This window comes from Oryx dammah, unplaced genomic scaffold (genome assembly GCF_014754425.2).
Source record: "Oryx dammah isolate SB20612 unplaced genomic scaffold, SCBI_Odam_1.1 HiC_scaffold_25, whole genome shotgun sequence".
Taxonomy (NCBI): Eukaryota; Metazoa; Chordata; class Mammalia; order Artiodactyla; family Bovidae; genus Oryx; species Oryx dammah.
This window is the reverse complement of record NW_024070209.1, coordinates 71819652-71838347: the sequence shown is the minus strand read 5'-3', so window position 1 is coordinate 71838347 and position 18696 is coordinate 71819652. Positions and strand designations below refer to the sequence as shown.

Here is an 18696-nt window from a genome sequence, read left to right as displayed (position 1 = left end):
GATTTAAAATCATCCTGTGTCCTCATGGTGCCTTGTGGAGAGATTAGCACATTACAGAAATGGTCAATAAACCCTTGCTGAGTGAGCAATGCACTGCAGTAGCTTGGAAAGAGAAATATAAAGTAGAAAACCTTTGACATTTCCTTTCCTTTCTCCGAATGCTCAGGAGCCAAAATCGGGACAAGTCATCCTGTCCTGTGCTGTGCTTAGTCAGTCAGTTGTGTCTGACTCTTTGTGACCCCGTGGACTGTAGCCCTCCAGTTTCCTCTGTCCATAGGATTCTCCAGGCAAGAATACTGGAATGGGTTGCCATGCCCTCCTCCAGGGGATTTTCCCAACCCAGGGATCAAAACCAGGTCTCCCACATTGCAGGCGGATTCTTTACCGACCAGAGCAGCCCTATCCTGCACTGCTGCTGCTGCTGCTAAGTCGCTTCAGTCGTGTCTGACTCTGTGCGACCCCATAGATGGCAGCCTACCAGGCTCCCCCGTCCCTGGGATTCTCCATGCAAGAACACTGGAGTGGGTTGCCATTTCCTTCTCCAAGGCATGAAAGTGAAAAGTGGAAGTAAAGTTGCTCAGTAGTATCTGACTCTTAGCGACCCCATGGACTGCCGCCTACCAGGCTCCTCCACCCATAGGATTTTCCAGGCAAGAGTACTGGAGTGGGGTGCCATTGCCTTCTCCGCCCATCCTGCACTAGCACTGTGCAAAATCAAGTCAGTCTTCCTGCCTCAGTGCCATGATGTGGGAGGAGCACAGGATTTGGGTGCAGATGGCCTGGGTTCATGGTCTGGCCTCACCAGTCGTTGATCTTAAATCTTAGTGAGTAGCTTGAACCCGGAGTCTTCATCTCTTCATATTTAAAATTGAGATAATAACTAAGGTTTTTTGGAGACAAATACTATATAATTCACAAGAGTGGCATTCGTGGTGGGAACATCAAGCACTATGGTAGATCAGGAGAGAAGCTATTTGAAGGCGGACAGGCCTGAAGGTACCCCTCACTGCACATCCTCATTGAGGGGGAATGGCTGTTGCCTGCAGTGGGGGCAGGTAAAGTCTTGGGGATGTGAAGAATGAGAGTCTGCGCGAGAGGAAGAGACTCAGATGTTGAGTGTTGCCAGGTTTGTTCTGGACATCGTCAGGTAGACCTGCTGGTGGAAAGGTCAGAATATGAAATAAGCAGCCTGTCCAAAAGGCGAGGAGATGCACATTGTTAGAGCTTGGAGCTGAGGCCGCTGGCTGATGAACTCACAAGTATAGGTGGTGTGCTACGTAAGAGGCAAGTTTTTCTCTAACACCACAAGGGTTGCTGGCCCAATGAGTGGAGTTTGATAATAATACTTGCTACAAAAGTATTTTTTTTAATAAAAGGCCAGGAAATAAAACTGGTGGATTGGCTGTGGTGGGGGAATTGGAGAGGGGCTCTGAGAGTAGAGAAAGGCCTAGGCCTGGACTGGAGGGAGAGTAGACTGAATGATTCATAGAATCCAGTTTCAGAGGAGGGGAGAACATGCCGCTTGGCCAGATGACAACTGTCAGCCATACAGACGGTCTGAAGAAACAGCCTGTGAAAAGATTAAGTGACATGATTTGAATGTGCCCCCAAAGACCAGAGCTGCTTTTGAAGCATGAAAGATCAGGAAGGAGACAGCAAGCCTACTAGGGCTGCAGACACGAATGTTCTCTACCCCACGCATCCCAGCTGCTGCTGCAGCCCCCTCCCTCTCGACGTTCAGGCCACAGGTGGGCTAGCATACCCCTCCCCTGAAGTGTGCACAGAGCTGGACTGAGAGCCAGTCCCAACTGGAGCATCCTCCCAACAGGTACCAAGTTCTGTTCTCAGGACCATCCCAGAGCCCTGTTCTGGGGAGTCTGGCAGCTATATGGGCTTCTTCCCCTGTGCTCAGATGGTAAAGAATCTGCCTGCAATGCGGGAGACCCAAGTTCGATCCCTGGGTCAGGAAGATCCCCTGGAGAAGGGAATGGAAACCCACTCCAGTATTCTTGCCTGGAGAATTCCATGGATAGAGGAACCTGGCGGGCCACAGTCCATGGGGTCACACAAAGAGTCGGACATAACTGAGGGACTATCACTTCACCTCGTTTCTCTTTTCCTTGTATCAGAGAAAGAGGTCTTTTTCAATCTCTTGCTGAGCATACAGGGGCTTCAGGCTGCATTTGGTTGGATGTGGCCAGCAGGTGCAGCCTGTTTTCTCCTCTCCTGCTCCTTGTGGTCAACAGAAAGGAAATATGGCCAGAAAACCACCCTTTCTGAACCCACCTGCCACCTGAAACCCCACACTGCAGTTCAGCCGCTCCCATTTATTCATTCATCCAGTGGTGTTTATTGAGCAGCTATTGTGTCCAGGGCCCCAGGCTAGTACTAGTGAAGGAAAGAAATGGGCACCAGAGTGCCAGCATAGCTGCCGAAGAACCACAACCTAAAGCCACACCTGCCCCTGCTCTCCCCCTCCTCAGCACCTGATTGGAGTTCTGTGGGGAGTTTGCCAGGGTCCTGGGAAGAAGAACATGAGTCAGACACATCGATCATCCTCTGCCTGTCATCAAGGTTGCTCAACCCCCAAAGTGGGGAGATGATGAACCTCTGGTTCCCAAAGACGAGGTATCTTATTAAACCCACAGCTACGCCATGCTCAAGAGAATCATCCTGACCCTTCAGACCTGAAAACTGAGGCTTGGATACTTCAAACTATCGTGTTGGCCAAAGAATTCATTTGGGTTTTCCACATGTTACAGAAAATCAGTATGAACTTTTTTGGCCAACTCGATACTTGCTCAAAGTCTCACGGGCAGTGAGTGGCAGAGCCCATAGGTGAGCCACATCTACCCTTCAACCTGGCTTCCCCACATCCCACAGCTCCAGGAGTCTGCTGCTGGTAATCTTGCTCTGATGGCAGATCCCATCATGAAAGTTTGTTGGCTTAAAAAGTTAAGTGTTTGTGGAACTTAAAGATCTTCAGTAGAGAGCCACTGGAAAGAAAGGTTTGCCTTTCTACCTGCCCACCGACACGGACCCTACGAATAGTGATTAATTTTAGCAAGTGAGGAGTTCTGTGTCCTCCCCTCCTGGATTCCCATTAACCCTTTGAGTAATGACCACATAGAGCAATCTGGCTAGGACTCCCCAAAGGACACCTTCCCTGGGACAGCAGCTGCAAGGGCAGAGCCCCATTATGTGGACGTGCCTCTTTAGAATTCAGATCACAGTCAGCAGGGCGTGTTCAGAACTCCAGTGGCTGGGACCTCAGCAGGGTTCAGGATCTTGGGGAAGAGCTACAATGTGCAATGAGAACCGAATCCTGGAGAAGCTCCAGTTCCTACCTGAGCCTGCATGGTCCAGATCCCTGTCCTGGATCTGCTGGAGTGGGCGTGTTCCCCAGCAGCCCTGGAACTACTCCTTCTGCCCCATCTCACCTTTTTAAATTCAGCTTCAGGAGGCTGAGCCTCCCCATGAGTCAGGTCCTGGGTCAACCAGGAGAAGAAGGTGATTGGCTGGGTCTGCCAGGGCTTTGTGACCCGCCAGCAGGGCTCCTCCAGTCCCTCATAACCCTGCCTCCCTGCCTGAACTTACTGCCTCCATGCAATCCCAGGATAACTTGGGTGTGTAACCCAGGGGGCAAGGGGTAACAATATTGCAGACTTTCCAAACAGGTGACTTCAGCCCCCTTGGCCCAGGCAGCAAGGGGTAACCCGATGACAATGGGCATTGCCCCATGTCAGGAGCAGGAAACATTTTGGCAAGCTCCTCAGAGTTCTCTCTCCTCTGATCCCTCAGTGCCTGTTCCAGTTTTCCTGACCGGTAGGATGGCATCTACAAAGCAGAATGTATGGGAAATCTGGAGTTGGGGAGGGATCGTGGTTAGAAGCCCCAGCTTCAGGTAGCCCAGACGGTTTTTCCCAGGTAGAAAGGGCAGAGAAACGCACACTTCTGTGGTGTGTCTCCCTTCTAGACTGGCATTCCAAGATCTTGGAGGCCTAAAGCTGGATGTATGTTGGGCGCCTGCTTCTCAGGAATGTGACCTTGGATCTCAGTGTCTGCCTTAATAATGCTGATAATACTGACCAAGTGCTTACCAGGTGCCAGGCTCTGTCCAGAACTTTATACACATGACTCAATTAGTTCTTGAAACAGCTCTGTGAAGTGGGGACTCTCATTGTCCCCATTTTATTGATGAGGAAACTGAGGCCCAAAGTCAGGCAACTAGGAAATGTTAGAGCCAGGATTTAAGCTCAAGGTGTATGACTGGAGATCTGGTATTCTTAAAGCAACCATTTTGGAGCCTGCTGGAGGCAGGTCCAACACCCACTACAGGGCTGAAAGACCCAGTGTGTCCCTCATAGCTGTGGGCAGCAGAAGGAACTGGGAACTGCAAGGAGTTCTAGGAACCAGAGAATTAGAGAAGACTGAGCAGATAACCCCTGGGTTATCTCCAAGACATATTTGTGCAAGGTGGAGCTCCACTGAAGACTTAAAAAGTCAAAGTTAGATTTAGACCAGTGATAAGATTATTAAACATTAGAATGTGAGCTTTCAGGGTTATGCAGTCTTATTTATGATTTAGGAATATAAATGCCTAGCTCCTAGGGATCTGGGAAGGAACTGGATGGTCTCTAGAAACTCTTTCCAGCCACAGGATGTTCAGATTTGGCCTTGATGACCATGTTGGAAGCCTCCGACTGCAGAATAACTGACAGCTCCACCTCTCCTGATGAGTGATAACTGTCTTTCCCATTACCAGTGACTGCATTGTGAAACTCACGGTCCTTGCATAGGAAATGATTTTGCATATCACCAGACTAAACCTCCTCAACTTTTCTTTCCCTTGACCGCAGTCCTGGTAGCAAGAGTCAAGACCCTGCAGGGCAGATTGTTCCCAAGGCCGTATCCTCAGTCTGATTCTTGAATGGGGTTTCAGGCTGGCTGGTGACATGCTACAACCCAGTCGGCTATTTCTCCTGACAGTCACCATGTGGCAGAGGCCAGGGTAGAAACACAGGGATCGGGGTGGAACAAGACCTGGCTGCTGTAGCCCTTGGAACAGAGCCTGCCTCCTCTAGGTGTTGCCTACCGTTCTCTGAGGGGAGGTGACCCAGCCCTTGGTTACAAGCGCATTCACTTTAAGAGTTGTCTCAGCTGCAGTGGTGGGTAACTGGTTCACTTAGGGCAATATACCTGGGTGGATGCTTTATATACCTTCACCCCAAGAAGCTGGTCTGGCTTGAGTCTAGGCCTGAGTCAACCCCTAGTACAAAAAGTCACTGGAAGTTGAATCCATTGATGCATTTAACTTATGGCTCTGAGGAATTGGGGGCTTGGTTTAGTTGAGTCCAGAATCTTAGAGTTGACCCAATGCCCTAGCCAATTCCAGTTCGTTCAGTTCTTAGAGGGCACTTGGGTCAAGAACAAGGATTCCACTCAAGCCGCTGTCCTGGTACCACCACGTTTTGACCCAACCAGGCTTCCTCTTTGAGGGATAGGGTCAAAGTCAGGAGCTCTTCCTTGTCTGAATTGAGCTATGGAGAAAGGAATTTAAGGATGGGAGAAACTTCTAGAGTCTTTGCCCAGGACCTGGTGCCACCTGCTGGTCACAATTTAGCTGTATTTATAGGGCAAAATCTAGGAGAGGAGCATTAAAAGAAGGGCATCCTCCCTTCCCACCCTATCCTGACAAGGAATAAGAAAAAGGAGATGGGTTTCTTCATGACCCCCAGCAAGTGTGACTGGAGATCGTTGCAAAGAGCCCTGAGTGCGTTGGTTGAGTCCTCCTGAGCCAAAATGACCCCCACCTGGGCCAGAGGGTAGCATCACCTGAAAGAACCAGAGCCAGTCCTGAGTGGAGACAAGGCTCTGTTCCACGTATCAGCTGCCCACCCATACCCACCCCACCTTGCCACCCTACTTCACGTGACCCCCCCCCCCCAATATATGGACTGTGCTATTGCAGTGTAGGCCACGCAATGCATCAGAGGAGGACTGTGGTTCTAATATTAGGTTGTGTATCAGGAGTATATTTTAAATTATATAGACATAAAAGCTATATGTGAGTGTGTGTGTGTGTGTATCACCAAATATATTACACAGTCAACTCTCCATATTTGTTGGTTCCGTACCCACGGATTCAACAACCACAAATGGAAAATATTTGAAAAAAATTTCAAGAAGTTCCCAAAAGTAAAACTTGAATTTGCCATGAAACAGTGACTATTTACATAGCACTTACGTTGTATGAGGTATTATATATAATCTAGAGATGATTTAAAGTATACAGTAGGATGTACAGAGGTTATTTGCAAATACCATGTCATTTTGCATAAGGGACTTGAGCACCCATAGATTTTGGTATCCACAGTGGTCCTGGAACAAATCTCCCATGGACACTGACAGCCAACTATATCATATATAAATATATTCGTATATACCATATATACATACTGTATATGAATATGTACTATGTTATGTATTATTGTTCAGTCGCTGAGTCATGTCTGACTCTTTGAGACCCCATGGACTGTAGCCTGCCAGATTCCTCTGTCCATAGGATTCTCCAGGCAAGAAAACTGGAGTAGGTCAGTTCAGTTCAGTTCAATCAGTCATGTCCGACTCTGCAACCCCTTGGACTGTAGCACACCAGGCTTTCCTGTCCATCACCAACTCCCGGAACTTGCTCAAACTCATGTCTATCGAGTTGGTGATGCCATCCAACCATCTTATCCTCTGTCATCCCCTTCTCCCGCCTTTAATCTTTCTCAGCATCAGGGTATTTCCCAGTGAGTCAGTTCTTCACATCAGGTGGCCAAAGTATTGAGTTTCACCTTCAGCATCAGTCCTTCCAGTGAATATTCAGGACTGAGTTCCTTCAGGATTGACTGGTTTGATCTCCTTGCAGTCAAAGGGACTCTCAAGAGTCTTCTCCAACACCACCGGTGAAAAGCATCAATTCTTTGGCTCTCAGCTTTTTTTATAGTCCAACTCTCACATCCATACATGACTACTGGAAAAGCCATAGCTTTGACTAGATGGACCTTTGTCAGCAAAGTAATGTCTCTGCCTTTTATATGCTATCTAGGTTGGTCATAGCTTTTCTTCCGAGGAGCAAGTGTCTTTTAATTTCATGGCTGCAGTCACCATCTGCAGTGATTTTGGAGCCCAAGAAAATAAAGTTTGTCACTGTTTCCCCATCTATTTGCCATGAAGTGATGGGACCAGATACCGTGATCTTCATTTTTTGAATGTTGAGTTTTAAGCCAGCCTTTTCTCTCTTCTCTTTCACTTTAATCAGGAGGCTCTTTAGTTCTTCTTCGCTTTCTGCCATAAGGGTGGTGTCATCTGCATACCTGAGGTTATTGATATTTCTCCCAGCAATCTTGATTCCAGCTTGTGCTTCATCCAGCCTGGCATTTCTCATGATGTACTCTGCATGTAAGTTAAATAAGCAGGGTGATTTATTTAACTTATATATTAGCTGGAGTAGGTAACCATTCCTTTCTCCAGGGGATCTTCCCAACCCAAGGATAGAACCTGGGTCTCCTGCATTGCAGGGAGATTCTTTACCATTTTAGCCACCTATGTATAAATATAATTAATGTACATTTATATAGTGCACTATATATATTATATAATAACACATATTATATGGCTATATATAATATAGAGATGTTGAGGACCCACAGGAAGGCTGCCTGCGGGTTGGAAGATCTTTGAAGCTCAAATGATTTCAGTCAAAAACTGTAGGACCAGTTTAGACTGGGACCAGTGCCTCTGCTTTTTTTCAATAATCAGCACTTGAAAACCATACACAGTAAACAGGAAAAAAAAATCCCTAAAGTGGCTCAGGAGCTCCCAGGACCAACCTAAGACCACCCTATGCCTCCCAGAACCACCCCTGACCAGTTCAGACTCTGCCTCAGGAGCCCAGGTCCAGAAGAGCCCCCAAGGCTTCATGGAGAAATGAGTCCCCAAGCCTGTGAGAAGCCTTGTGCCCTCTGCATTCAGGTCCTGCAGGCCTCTGCACACCTCCTCCCCCTGAAGGCCTGCCAGGGTCTGACCATTCATATTAGGGTCATTCAAATCCACTCTCCAGCTCTGCACACTCTTCTCCTTCCTGTCTTCCTGGAGCACCTACTGTTTTTACCACACTTTGGGGCATTTGGTTATATTGTTCTCCTGTATGTTGGTCTCCCAGTAAGACTAAACTTTTTGAGGATGGGGCAAATCTGTCTATTTCTCAGAGTTCCTAATTAAATACTCATCAAAATACAATACCCTTGCCTTGACACTCCCCACCTGCCTCCCCAGTCAAGTCTGGGACCCTCCCCACATGTCTCCCTAATGAGGTCTGGTGTCCACACACTCCTGCCTTGCCTGCTGAGGTTACTTTAGGTGAGCTCCCTGGAAGCCAAGAGGCACTCTCCCAACTCCAATCTCTGTGATTATTGTTCATTGAGAATTATCTAGAACCCCAAAGTGAATGAAACAGCCTGGTCACTGAGGAGTTTACAGTCAGGTAGAAGGGGCAGACACACAAGTGGTTTCAAGAGAATGGAATCAATGGCGTTGATTTGAGTATGCTCAGGACGACAGGCACAGAGCAGGGCCATGTCTCCCTGCGCAGCGGCCCAGAGAACATTTGCTAGAGGAGCTAGAGCCCCAGCTAAGTCCTGAAGGTTGAGTTGAGGAGGGAGGGTCCAGGCCAGAAGGTGATATAAGAGGATTCAGAAAGAAGAGAGAAGGTGTCACTCAATCATTCAACAAATTTGCTCAATACCTTTCTTCCCTGTGACAGGCCTAGAAACACCACTCCTGGCTTTGAGGTGCTTACTGATGAGAGAAGCAGGCATTTCAACAAGTCCAGTGGTTAGTGCAATGGTCAGATTACAGGGTAGTGGTTCAGAACCACTGTGTAAGAGGATACTCAAGTGCAGTCAAAATTACCCTCAGAAATCTCTGCAATTGTCAGCTCCTGAGTCCTTGGAAGCTCCCAAGACAATAATTTTTGTTTCCCTTGGCTTTCCAGCCCTATCTTGGCCTTCCTTCCTTTAGGCAATGAAGGACAAAGTCTATTTTTAAAAGGAGGAAGGACTAGGAATATACAGGAGGGTGTCCTTTTTTTTTTTTTTTTTTTTCAAAAAATGTATTGAAATTAAATGTGCATCTAGTGAAGTTCCATTGTCTATACTTGGGTGGGGCTGTGGGGGAGCACAACCTAGCAGATGCCAACTGAGCCTCCTTTCTAAAACAGCTTCTCTAATTTGACTGTGCCTGTAGACCCTCTTGGTCAAGTGCAGATTCTGACTCAGTAGGTCAAGGGCAAAGCTCAAAAACAGGAATTTCTAACTTGAAATCTCTAACAAGCTGATGCCCACAGAGCACCAGTGGTGCACCAGGGACCACAGTTTGAGAGCCTTTCACCTTCATGCATTGGAGAAGGAAGTGGCACCCCACTCCAGTGTGCTTGCCTGGAGAACCCCAGGGATGGGGGAGCCTCGTGGGCTGCCATCTATGGGGTCGCACAGAGTCAGACATGACTGCAGCGACTCAGCAGCAGCAGAGCAGAGTATGAATGAACTGTGGGGGTGGGACTGCATTCCAGGCAGAAGGTGAGTAGAGAGCTGCCCATGACTCCCAACCAGGGGACCAGAGAAGAAGACAGGGCTGGAGAAGGAGGGCCCATTGATGAGCTTGACAAGTGGTGGGAAGCAGGTCACGTTACAAGAACAGATGCCCTCTGGATGGGGAAGTGGGGTGGGTGTATTCTTCCTTCAGGGAGACACTTTGCATATTAAACCTAAAAAATACTCTTCACTCCAGAAATACGTACTCTCCCAATTCTGGGAATATGCAGTCCTGTTTCTCCATTTCTGATAAAAGGCCTAGTTACAAGAAAGTTTCCCTCTTAACAGTAATAAACAGCAACCGACACTTGACCTCTGTGGAGGGGATGAGGGGAGGGTAAGGACATGCTCACACCCACTGGCCTGAGGGGGGGCGCCTCTGCTCAGCTCCAGCTGTAGGTTGCTGCACGGGAACACGGACTCAGGATTGCCAAAAGAAGCCAGAAATCCCAATTTGCTTGTGTGGAACATCCCAACTTTAAAATCTTGAGTTCATTTCTGTTCCAGAAAAATCTTGTGTACTAACTCAAAAATGTTTCCAACACTGTGAGTGCTAAACCGTTCAAGTCTGCAAGGCAAGTCCGGCCACTGGGTGTCTCGTTTGTGACCGCTCGTTTGTGTCTCTAGCTCGTTTGTGAGCTAGGGGTTGGAGAGACCAGGGCTGCTTTCCAAGAGTCTGAGTGCAGCAGTGTCAGCGATGGACTAAAGCAAGGGAGAGCCTGGAGGCTGACGGGCCCCCTAGGAGGCTTTTGCTCGCCTTGGCCAGAGAGAATGGATATGCAGAAACCCCAAGGCAGCAGGCACATTGGAGGGTAGCGCTGACTTGCTGAATGATGGACTTTGAGGATGAAGGGGAGGAGCTATCTGGACTGACCCCACAGGTTTTCAGCATGGGTGATGGGGTGACTGGTAGTGACATTCACTGGGATAACAAATACAGAAGCAGAGCATGTATTAAGGGAAGTTTCTGTATAAGCAAAATCCAGGTGTCTGTGGATCCATCAGCAAGCCACAGGGATATAGAGTTTGAAGTCAGAGCAGATGTGAAGATGAGTCAGCTTTCTAGCACCCAAATCTGGTCAAATCTGCTTAAAATCCTCTAATGGCTTCCCTTGTTGAAACAGACTCCTCCTCATGGTAAACAAAGCCCTGGGCAACCAGCCCCTTCCGGCCTCTTTGTACCACACCCCAACATGAACACCATTTCCTCTGCCTGCTGAACAACTCAGAGTCCCAGCAATAAGCCATAACTTTGTTCTTGCTAGTCCTGGGGCCTGCACAGCTCTTCCACCCCATCCCCCCATACATTCGGAAAATTCCTACCCCTTTCAGACTGCTCTGAAGTCTTCGCTGACCCTGTCAAGCAGAAAAAGTTATCCCTTTCTTTGTGCCACCCCTGAATTCTGCTTGTCCTGCTCTTCCTGCCCCATCACTCCCTGCTCTGGACATCTGCCTGTCTGTAAATTCTTTGGAGGCAGAGACCACTTCTGACTTCACCACTTCTTAGCGCAGGTCCATTGTATAGTGTGTGTGTGTGCGCGCGCGTGCGCACGCGCACGCACACTCAGTCATGTCCAACTTTGCAACTCCAAGGACTGCAGCACGCCAGGCTTCCCTGTCCTTCAGTATCTCCCAGAGTTTGCTCAAACTCATGTCCATTGAGTCAGTGATGTTATCTAACCGTCTCATCCTCTGCTGCCCCCTTCTCCTGTTGCCCTCAATCTTTCCCAGCATCAGGGTCTTTCCTGCTGAGTCGGCTCTTCACATCAGGTGCCCAAAATATTGGAACTTATGGGGTTGCAAAGAGTTGGACACAACTGAGCAACTGAGTAACAACAAAGTGGTAAAGAATCTGCCTGCCAATGCAGGAGACACGAGACACAGGTTCAATTCCTGGGTCCAAAAGATCCCGTAGAGTAGGGAGTGGCACCCCACTCCAGCATTCTTGCCTGGAAAATTCCATGGACAGTCAGACACAGCGGAGCACACACACGCACCCTGTATAGTGTGTGTGTGTGTGCTCCGTCATGTCTGACTCTGTGGCCCCATGGACTATAGCCTGCCAGGCTTCTCTGTTTGTAGGATTCTCCACACAAGAAAACTAGAATGGGTTGCCATTCACTTCTCCAGGAGATCCTATAGTAGGTACTCACCAGAAGTTCAAGGGTGAGTAAGTACCCCTTCTCCAGGAGGTAAGCTGCTAGTCTGAAGAAGATGCTTCTCATTTTTCCAGGGACCCTCCAGCCCCTTCTCTCCTTTGGGCCCAAGAACAGCACAAGGGCCCCAGGAGCTGACCTTGCCTTTCCTCTTTCTTTCCAGCTGGGGCATGGCCGTCAATGTGTATTCCACATCTGTGACCAGTGAAAATCTGAGTCGCCATGATATGCTTGCATGGGTCAACGACTCCCTGCACCTCAACTATACCAAGATAGAACAGCTCTGCTCAGGTTGGAGGCTGGGAACGGGGAAGGGGGGCTACGGAGGGGAGGGCAGCGAAGGCGGGAGGCAGAACAGCCTCAGTGGACATTGAGGATTAAGGAGATTAAGGAGACCTGCAGAGCCCTCAACTAGCCAAAGTTCTGGAGTTGAAGGAAGGAAATGGGGGTCTCCATGGGGTGGAAAAAGTCCAAAGCGAAGACCAGCAGAAGTACAGTGCAGGGCTGCAGGAGAGGCAAGCAGTGAACCAGAGGTCACCGGCACCAGGTCCAGCCCAGCCACTCAGGAGGTCCCGGTCTCAGCTCTTCCTGTAGTGCAACCCTGGGCAAGTCAGCACCCCTCTCTAGGTCTCAGTTTTGCGGTCCATAAATGGAGATGACATCAGCTGTATAAGTAGGGTTGCTGTTAGGACTGAATCCCATACATGCAGTGTTTGATATGGTGTGTGCATGCTAAGTCGATTCAGTCATGTCCTGCTCTTTGCAACCCTGTGGACTGTAACCCACCAGGCACCTCTGTCCATGGGGTTTGAGTGGGTTGCCATGCCCTCTTCCAGGGGATCTTTCCAACCCAGGGATCAGACCTGCATCTCCTGCACTGCAGGCGGATTCCTTAACCCCTGAACCACCAGGGGAAAGCTCGTGTTTGATATGGTGCTGGTACCTCATTGTATCATTATATAGTAATTGCTCCCATTCTTGGGAATTCTGGTTGTGCCTATCCTGCAAGTATTGTAGAAAGAAATGGCAACCCACTCCAGTCTTCTTGCCTGGAGAATTCCATGAACAGAGGAGCCTGGCAGGCTGCAATCCATGGAGTCACAGAGAGTTGGACATGACTGAGTGACTTTCACTTCACTATTGTGCAAGTATGACTGGCCCTGGCCCCAAAGAAAGAGAAGAGGAGATGGGGAGGTTTGGGGGAGTAGCCCCAGTGGGCCCAGGAAAGTGAAAGCAAGCTGCCCATATTGCTCTGCAGGGGCAGCCTACTGCCAGTTCATGGACATGCTCTTCCCTGGCTGCGTGCACTTGAGGAAGGTGAAGTTCCAGGCCAAGCTAGAGCACGAATACATCCATAACTTCAAGGTGCTGCAAGCAGCTTTCAAGAAGATGGGTGTTGACAAAGTAGGTGCCTGCGCTCTGAGGGGCCCCCGAGGAGCTCTATGACCCCAGGGAAGAAGATGGCCCACAGCAGGGGCCGCTGGGGTCCTTCCAGCTCTGATGACACTTTCCACCCACTGCCTCTCCAGGGGGAGTGCTTCCCCAGGTCAAGGCTCAGTGGAAAACCCCACAACATTTGACACCCCATCCTGACCACGTTCCCATCCCTTCCTCCTCTCTGGATCCTACACTTGAGCCTCTCGGTGTACTGCTTCTGTAAAGTTCCTCCTCTGTAGGGCCCAAGAAGTCTCTTGGCTCACTGCTGCCTTGATGGCCCAGGACCCTGGTTCCAGCAACCCCCACCCCACGTGCAGGGAGCACCACCAAGGGACATCTCCCCACGCACTTCCTCCTGTGTCTGGAGGAAAGGGCTGTCTCTGGACCCTGGGCGGGGGGCTCTGGAGCCTACGCATTGGCTCTGTTGGCACGGGAGGCAGGCAGCCCCAGAGAAGGTGGGGCCACTGCAGCCCCAGGGCTGGCCTTCCTGACAGCAGCGGCCCTCCCTCAAAGGACGGCAGCTGTGCAGCAGCCGGAGGTTAAAGTTCTCTGCTTCTGTGGTCTATTTCAGATCATTCCTGTAGAGAAATTAGTGAAAGGAAAATTCCAAGATAATTTTGAGTTTATTCAGTGGTTTAAGAAATTCTTTGACGCAAACTATGATGGAAAGGATTACAACCCTCTGCTGGCGCGGCAGGGCCAGGACGTAGCACCACCTCCTAACCCAGGTGATCAGATCTTCAACAAATCCAAGAAACTCATTGGCACAGCAGGTAACGTGCCCGAGCTGGGGAGAGGGTGTGGGGGGCCGGGCCGGCGGGGCTCTACAGCCAGGACCGCCCCCTGGGCCGCTGGCCCGCCCGGCCCCCGCCAGCCTAAAGGAGACTGTTATCACGGAGTTCAGATGACGCCGCCTGCTGCCCACTTAGACCAGGGGGAGTCACAGTGGGAGGAGAGCCCCCGGAGCCAGCTCAGGTGGCTGCTGGTGGTGGGAGACCCAAGCCACTTCTTCCTGCCCCCCAAGCTAACTCGCTGACCTTGAGGTGACGGGGCAGCCCATGGCACAGTTCCTGTGTCCAGGTCATCTCGGCCAAGGACCTGGGGCTGGCACAAAGGACTCCTTCTGCCCTCTGCCCACCTGATTCCCCGGGGATGGCAGTTTGCCCAGCTGGACCAAATCTTCCCACGTTTCCAGAATCTCACAGCCCCAAGTCCTCAAGAGACAGTCTCTGGAAATGAGGCTTTGTCTGGGTTCTAGAAGAGAAGGGGGAAAAGCAACAGGGCCTCAGGGAGACAAGAGGATTGGCCAGGGAAGAGGAGCAGCCCACCTGCGTCTGAACCCGTCATAGCAGAGCGGCTCCTCTGTGTGCGCTGCTGCCCCCTGGGCCTGCCCCCATTCTCCTGCTTGCTTTGCATTAGAGGCTCTGTCCTGGGAGCTGCCTTTAGCTGGAAAATAAGTGGCCAAAGCATGACGGTGTGCGGGGGAGGAGCTGGGATGCCCGAATCAGGCCCAGCAGAGGGCACCAAGCCCATCCTGAGGCCCAGGCAACCCACAGGGGCAGGGGAAGGTTTCTGTGGTCTCCTGCAGTCTTGAAACTCTGAAGTCACCCCCAGGGAGGGTGGCTGTGGGCTGGGGCTTCTGTTAGGAAAGACCCAGTAAGAGCCAGACTTGAGGCCCTGTGCCCGCTGCTTTTCCTCAGGCCCCAGCTGTCAGTACAGGAGAGCCCTCACCCCTCCAGCCCCACTCCCCAAATTTGCTGTCCCAGTTCCCCTCCCTCCCCACACCTTACACTTTCTTCAGCTCCCTGTCATCCCTGCTGTCCCAGGCTTGCCAGAGGGCTGCCCAGCTGCTGTGGTGTCGCGTGTGGCCGTGGCTTGAGGCCTAGATGTAGAGTGGGAGAGGAGGGGAGGGCGAGAGTGCCTGCCTTTCGCATGGGCCTGCCCCGCCATCACACCAGGCTGTCTCATGCCACGTCTGTGGGCTGTGGGTTCACGCAGCCCCATCTGACTTTCCTCCTCTGGACAGTTCCACAGAGGACGTCCCCCACAGGCCCCAAAAATATGCAGACCTCTGGCCGGCTGAGCAACGTGGCTCCCCCCTGTATCCTCCGGAAGAATCCTCCGTCAGCCCGAAATGGTGGCCACGAGACTGATGCCCAGATTCTTGAGCTCAACCAGCAGGTGAGTGGCGTGCTCATGGGCAGCTGAGAAAGCCAGGCCCCTGGGGCATCAGGGCGGGAAGGGAGGCGGGCGCCGGGGTCTCTGCTTGTACACCACTTTCTCCCCCACCCGAGCAGCTACTGGATTTGAAGCTAACGGTGGATGGGCTGGAGAAGGAGCGCGACTTCTACTTCAGCAAACTTCGAGACATTGAGCTCATCTGCCAGGAACACGAAAGTGAGAACAGCCCCGTCATCTCGGGCATCATTGGCATCCTCTACGCCACCGAGGCGAGTCCTGTTGGGCACCTGATGGGCCTCCCCCATTCCCACCAGACCCTGAGACCAGAAGGGGCCTTGGGGAGCATGGGCCAGTGAGGGCAGCCGGCTGAAGGCACCAGCCCAAGGTCCTACAGAGCATGTGCAGTGGCAGGGGGCCGGAACCCAGGCCGGCTCCGAGCCACCTGCAGGAGTCCGCAGCTTCGGCCTGCCTGCCTGGCTCAGCATCTCTCTCCCTTCCACCCTCCAGGAAGGATTTGCACCCCCTGAGGACGATGAGATTGAGGAACACCAACAGGAAGACCAGGACGAGTACTGAGGGCGGCCCCAGCCCTGGCTGACTGCACGGCTTCCGTGCCTCCCCACCCCGCTCCCACCCCCACATTATAATCCTTTCCTGACAGCCAGTCGGCCGGTGCTTTGTGTCAGTGCCGCGGCATTGGGGAGCCTGGCGAGCAGGGCTTAGGGGGACGGGGCAGGTGAGCAGGCGGAGGCCCCTGTTCCTGTGGCACAGGCCCAGTGCGCGGGACCCCTGCCCACTCCCCACCCCTATTTATTTCCGTTGTCTCTATGCTGTGTCGGCCAACACTCCCCCAGGGTGCCGTGGCCACCCGCCCAGCCAGCCACCCGCTCCCCTGACAGCCAGCAGCTGTATATTTGACAAAGTCATTGGTATATTTTTACTTACTGGATTTTCCTTGCACTTTACCTGTTCTTTTCCCAGGGCTGGCAGCACGGGCTCCGGGGCAGCGTGCCTGGCTTGGCTTCCCTTCCCCCGTTGCCAGGGCCGTGACTGGACTCACCAATTCTTATTTATTTTGTCTTTTGACTTCCCAGTAGTTGTGGGAAAGGCTGATGTCAGGAGAGGGATGGGGGACTGGGTGGGGGCGGGTACCTAAGGCCCTGGTGGTCAGGGAGAGGGAGGGGAGCATGTGAGGGATGAAAACAACCTCCTGGCACCAGGCTCGCCCACCCTTGGCCCCCAGCACCACAGCCCGGCACTGCCCTGAGGCTCCCAGCCACTCCCCTGCAGCTTGGTTCATACCACACAGACTCTGCCCGGACCTCCTGTACGTCTGCCTTTTCTCTGCCCGCCTCCCCAACCCCAGCCCTTGGGGCCACCCAGCCTGCATATGTGTTCACTTTTATTTAAATAAACTTGTGTGGTAAAAGTCCATACTCTGTCTCCCTCGACTGAGCCACAGCCTGGGTCTCAGCGCTTTTCTCTGAGCGACCCCCTCCCCGGAGGTGATAGCCGCGGGGCACAGCACCATTGCCATCCTCCCCCAGGCCCAGAAAGCTTCACTGGCTTGACCCAGCCCCCATCTCCCAATGCTGGTTCCAGGGCTTTAAGGAAAGGCACGGAGGCCCAAACTCCCGTCCCCCGAAGAGGAACAGAATTCATGACCGTGGCTGTGATAATGGGCAACCCAGTCCAGCAGCTGTCGGGTGGCAGGGGGCCGTGGCTGAGAGGTGTCTTGTTTCTGTCCCCTTTGGGCCAGCATGACCACATACTGTCCACCACCCTTGTCAAAGTCCGCACACCCAATGCCAGTGATCCACATAGGGACAGGGCTCGCGTGACAGCGCTGAGCGGGTTTCAAAGAGCAAGGGCTCTAAGCGCTGAAGCCCCGGAGGGAAGCAATGTCCAAGGGGCTCCTTCCACAGAACAGGCTCTCATGGGAGCCGGGAGCTGGAAACTCTGTCCCATCATATTTGCACAGCCCTGCATTCCTGGTGCGTGCCAAGGGCCATGATAACCAGTGTCCTGAAGGTCCAACAGGGACCAAGGGCACTTAGCTGAATGTGGGTACCAGGCCCATTTAAACAGAGCCTTGGTTGCCCTTTAGAACAGCCCCTTATTTACTGAGGAAAGGACTGAGACCTACATGTGACATGATTTGCTCAAGGTGGTAAAAACCTGGACTAGAATTGAGACCTCCTGACTCATTGTTCTGTGCTCATCCCCAAAGACCACACAGGTGTGACCTCCAGAACTCTCCTCTAGCTTCTGACCAGCCATGGTAGATGTTGCCTCATGGTCCTGAGTGTGCCCAAGACACTGCTGGGATGTTGTTTCTTCCACGGCCCTGGCCCAAGACCCTCCTTCCAGACCACCAGCATTTCTCCAGTGACTCGTTAGAAACCTGAAATAAGCAAACCATGTCTGTTCATTCCTCATTCACTTCACCTTCTCCATTTGACTCATATTCCCCACATACAGAGACTTTTGAATTTCCTTATTCTCCTGTTTTTCTCCTCCAAGTTCCTAGCCTGCTTTTATTTTTATGATTAAAATTATGATTTTTATCTTAGTGATGTTTAAATCTTACCATTTTTAATTCTTCTGCCTAATTTTAAAGGCTATTCCAGGTAGATACAGTAAAAGGAGAAGGTAGTTTCTCTGTGATGCCCAGCGTTCATCTTCAGGCTGGGACCTCACCTGATGGTTAAATGGGTGTGATGGGCAGAATAACGCCTCCCTCCAAAGATGTCCACATTATAATCCCCAGAACCTGTGGATATGTTAGGTTATTAATACATGGCAAAGGGGAATTAAGGTGCAGATGGAATTAAATCGCTAATCTGCTGACTTTAAAATAAGGAAGGTATCCTGGATTATCCAGAAGGGCCCAGTGTAATTGCCAAGAGTCCATAAAATTGGGATGGGTGGGGCAAGGGGTCAAAGTGATGCAATATGAGGAGGACTTGACCCATCGCTGCTGGCTTTAAAGATGGAAGGCAGATGTGAGCAAAGGAATTTGGTCAGCCTCCAGAGGCTGGGAGAGGTAAGGAAACAGGTTCTCTCCTAGAGCCTCCACAAGGGACCACTGCCCTATGGATACCATATTTTACCCCAGTGAGACCCTGACAGACTTTTGCCTTCCAGAGCTCTAAGACAAGAAGTTTGTGTTGTGTTAAGCCAGTAAGTTTGTGGCAATTTCTTATAGCAGCAATAGGAAACCAAGGTCAACCTGCTTCAATGAGCTCACTGTTCTTGTCCCCACACCAGACAGCCACCCATCC

The 18696-nt window shown here is 51.3% G+C and overlaps 1 protein-coding gene and 1 non-coding gene across 4 annotated transcripts in view; both read left to right on the top strand.

The window, feature by feature from the left end:
- The window catches only part of MAPRE3 (microtubule associated protein RP/EB family member 3), a 54768-nt gene extending 37922 nt beyond the window's left edge, over positions 1-16846 (top strand). Inside the window, exons 2-7 of one of the 3 annotated variants that reach the window (XM_040224444.1) lie at positions 11958-12085; positions 13053-13198; positions 13803-14004; positions 15258-15412; positions 15529-15681; positions 15920-16846. In XM_040224444.1, the coding sequence (XP_040080378.1) occupies positions 11965-12085; positions 13053-13198; positions 13803-14004; positions 15258-15412; positions 15529-15681; positions 15920-15988 (846 nt within the window). In that variant the 5' untranslated portion in view covers positions 11958-11964 and the 3' untranslated portion in view covers positions 15989-16846. Of the gene's footprint in view, positions 1-11957; positions 12086-12675; positions 12943-13052; positions 13199-13802; positions 14005-15257; positions 15413-15528; positions 15682-15919 lie in introns of those variants that run through there. The other 2 variants (XM_040224445.1, XM_040224446.1) reach the window with 2 other exon arrangements.
- LOC120852343 lies at positions 1208-1357 on the top strand. Its single transcript, XR_005718525.1, has one exon. It is a non-coding gene; the product is annotated as a small nucleolar RNA SNORA62/SNORA6 family (small nucleolar RNA).
- Positions 16847-18696: the final 1850 nt, after the last annotated feature.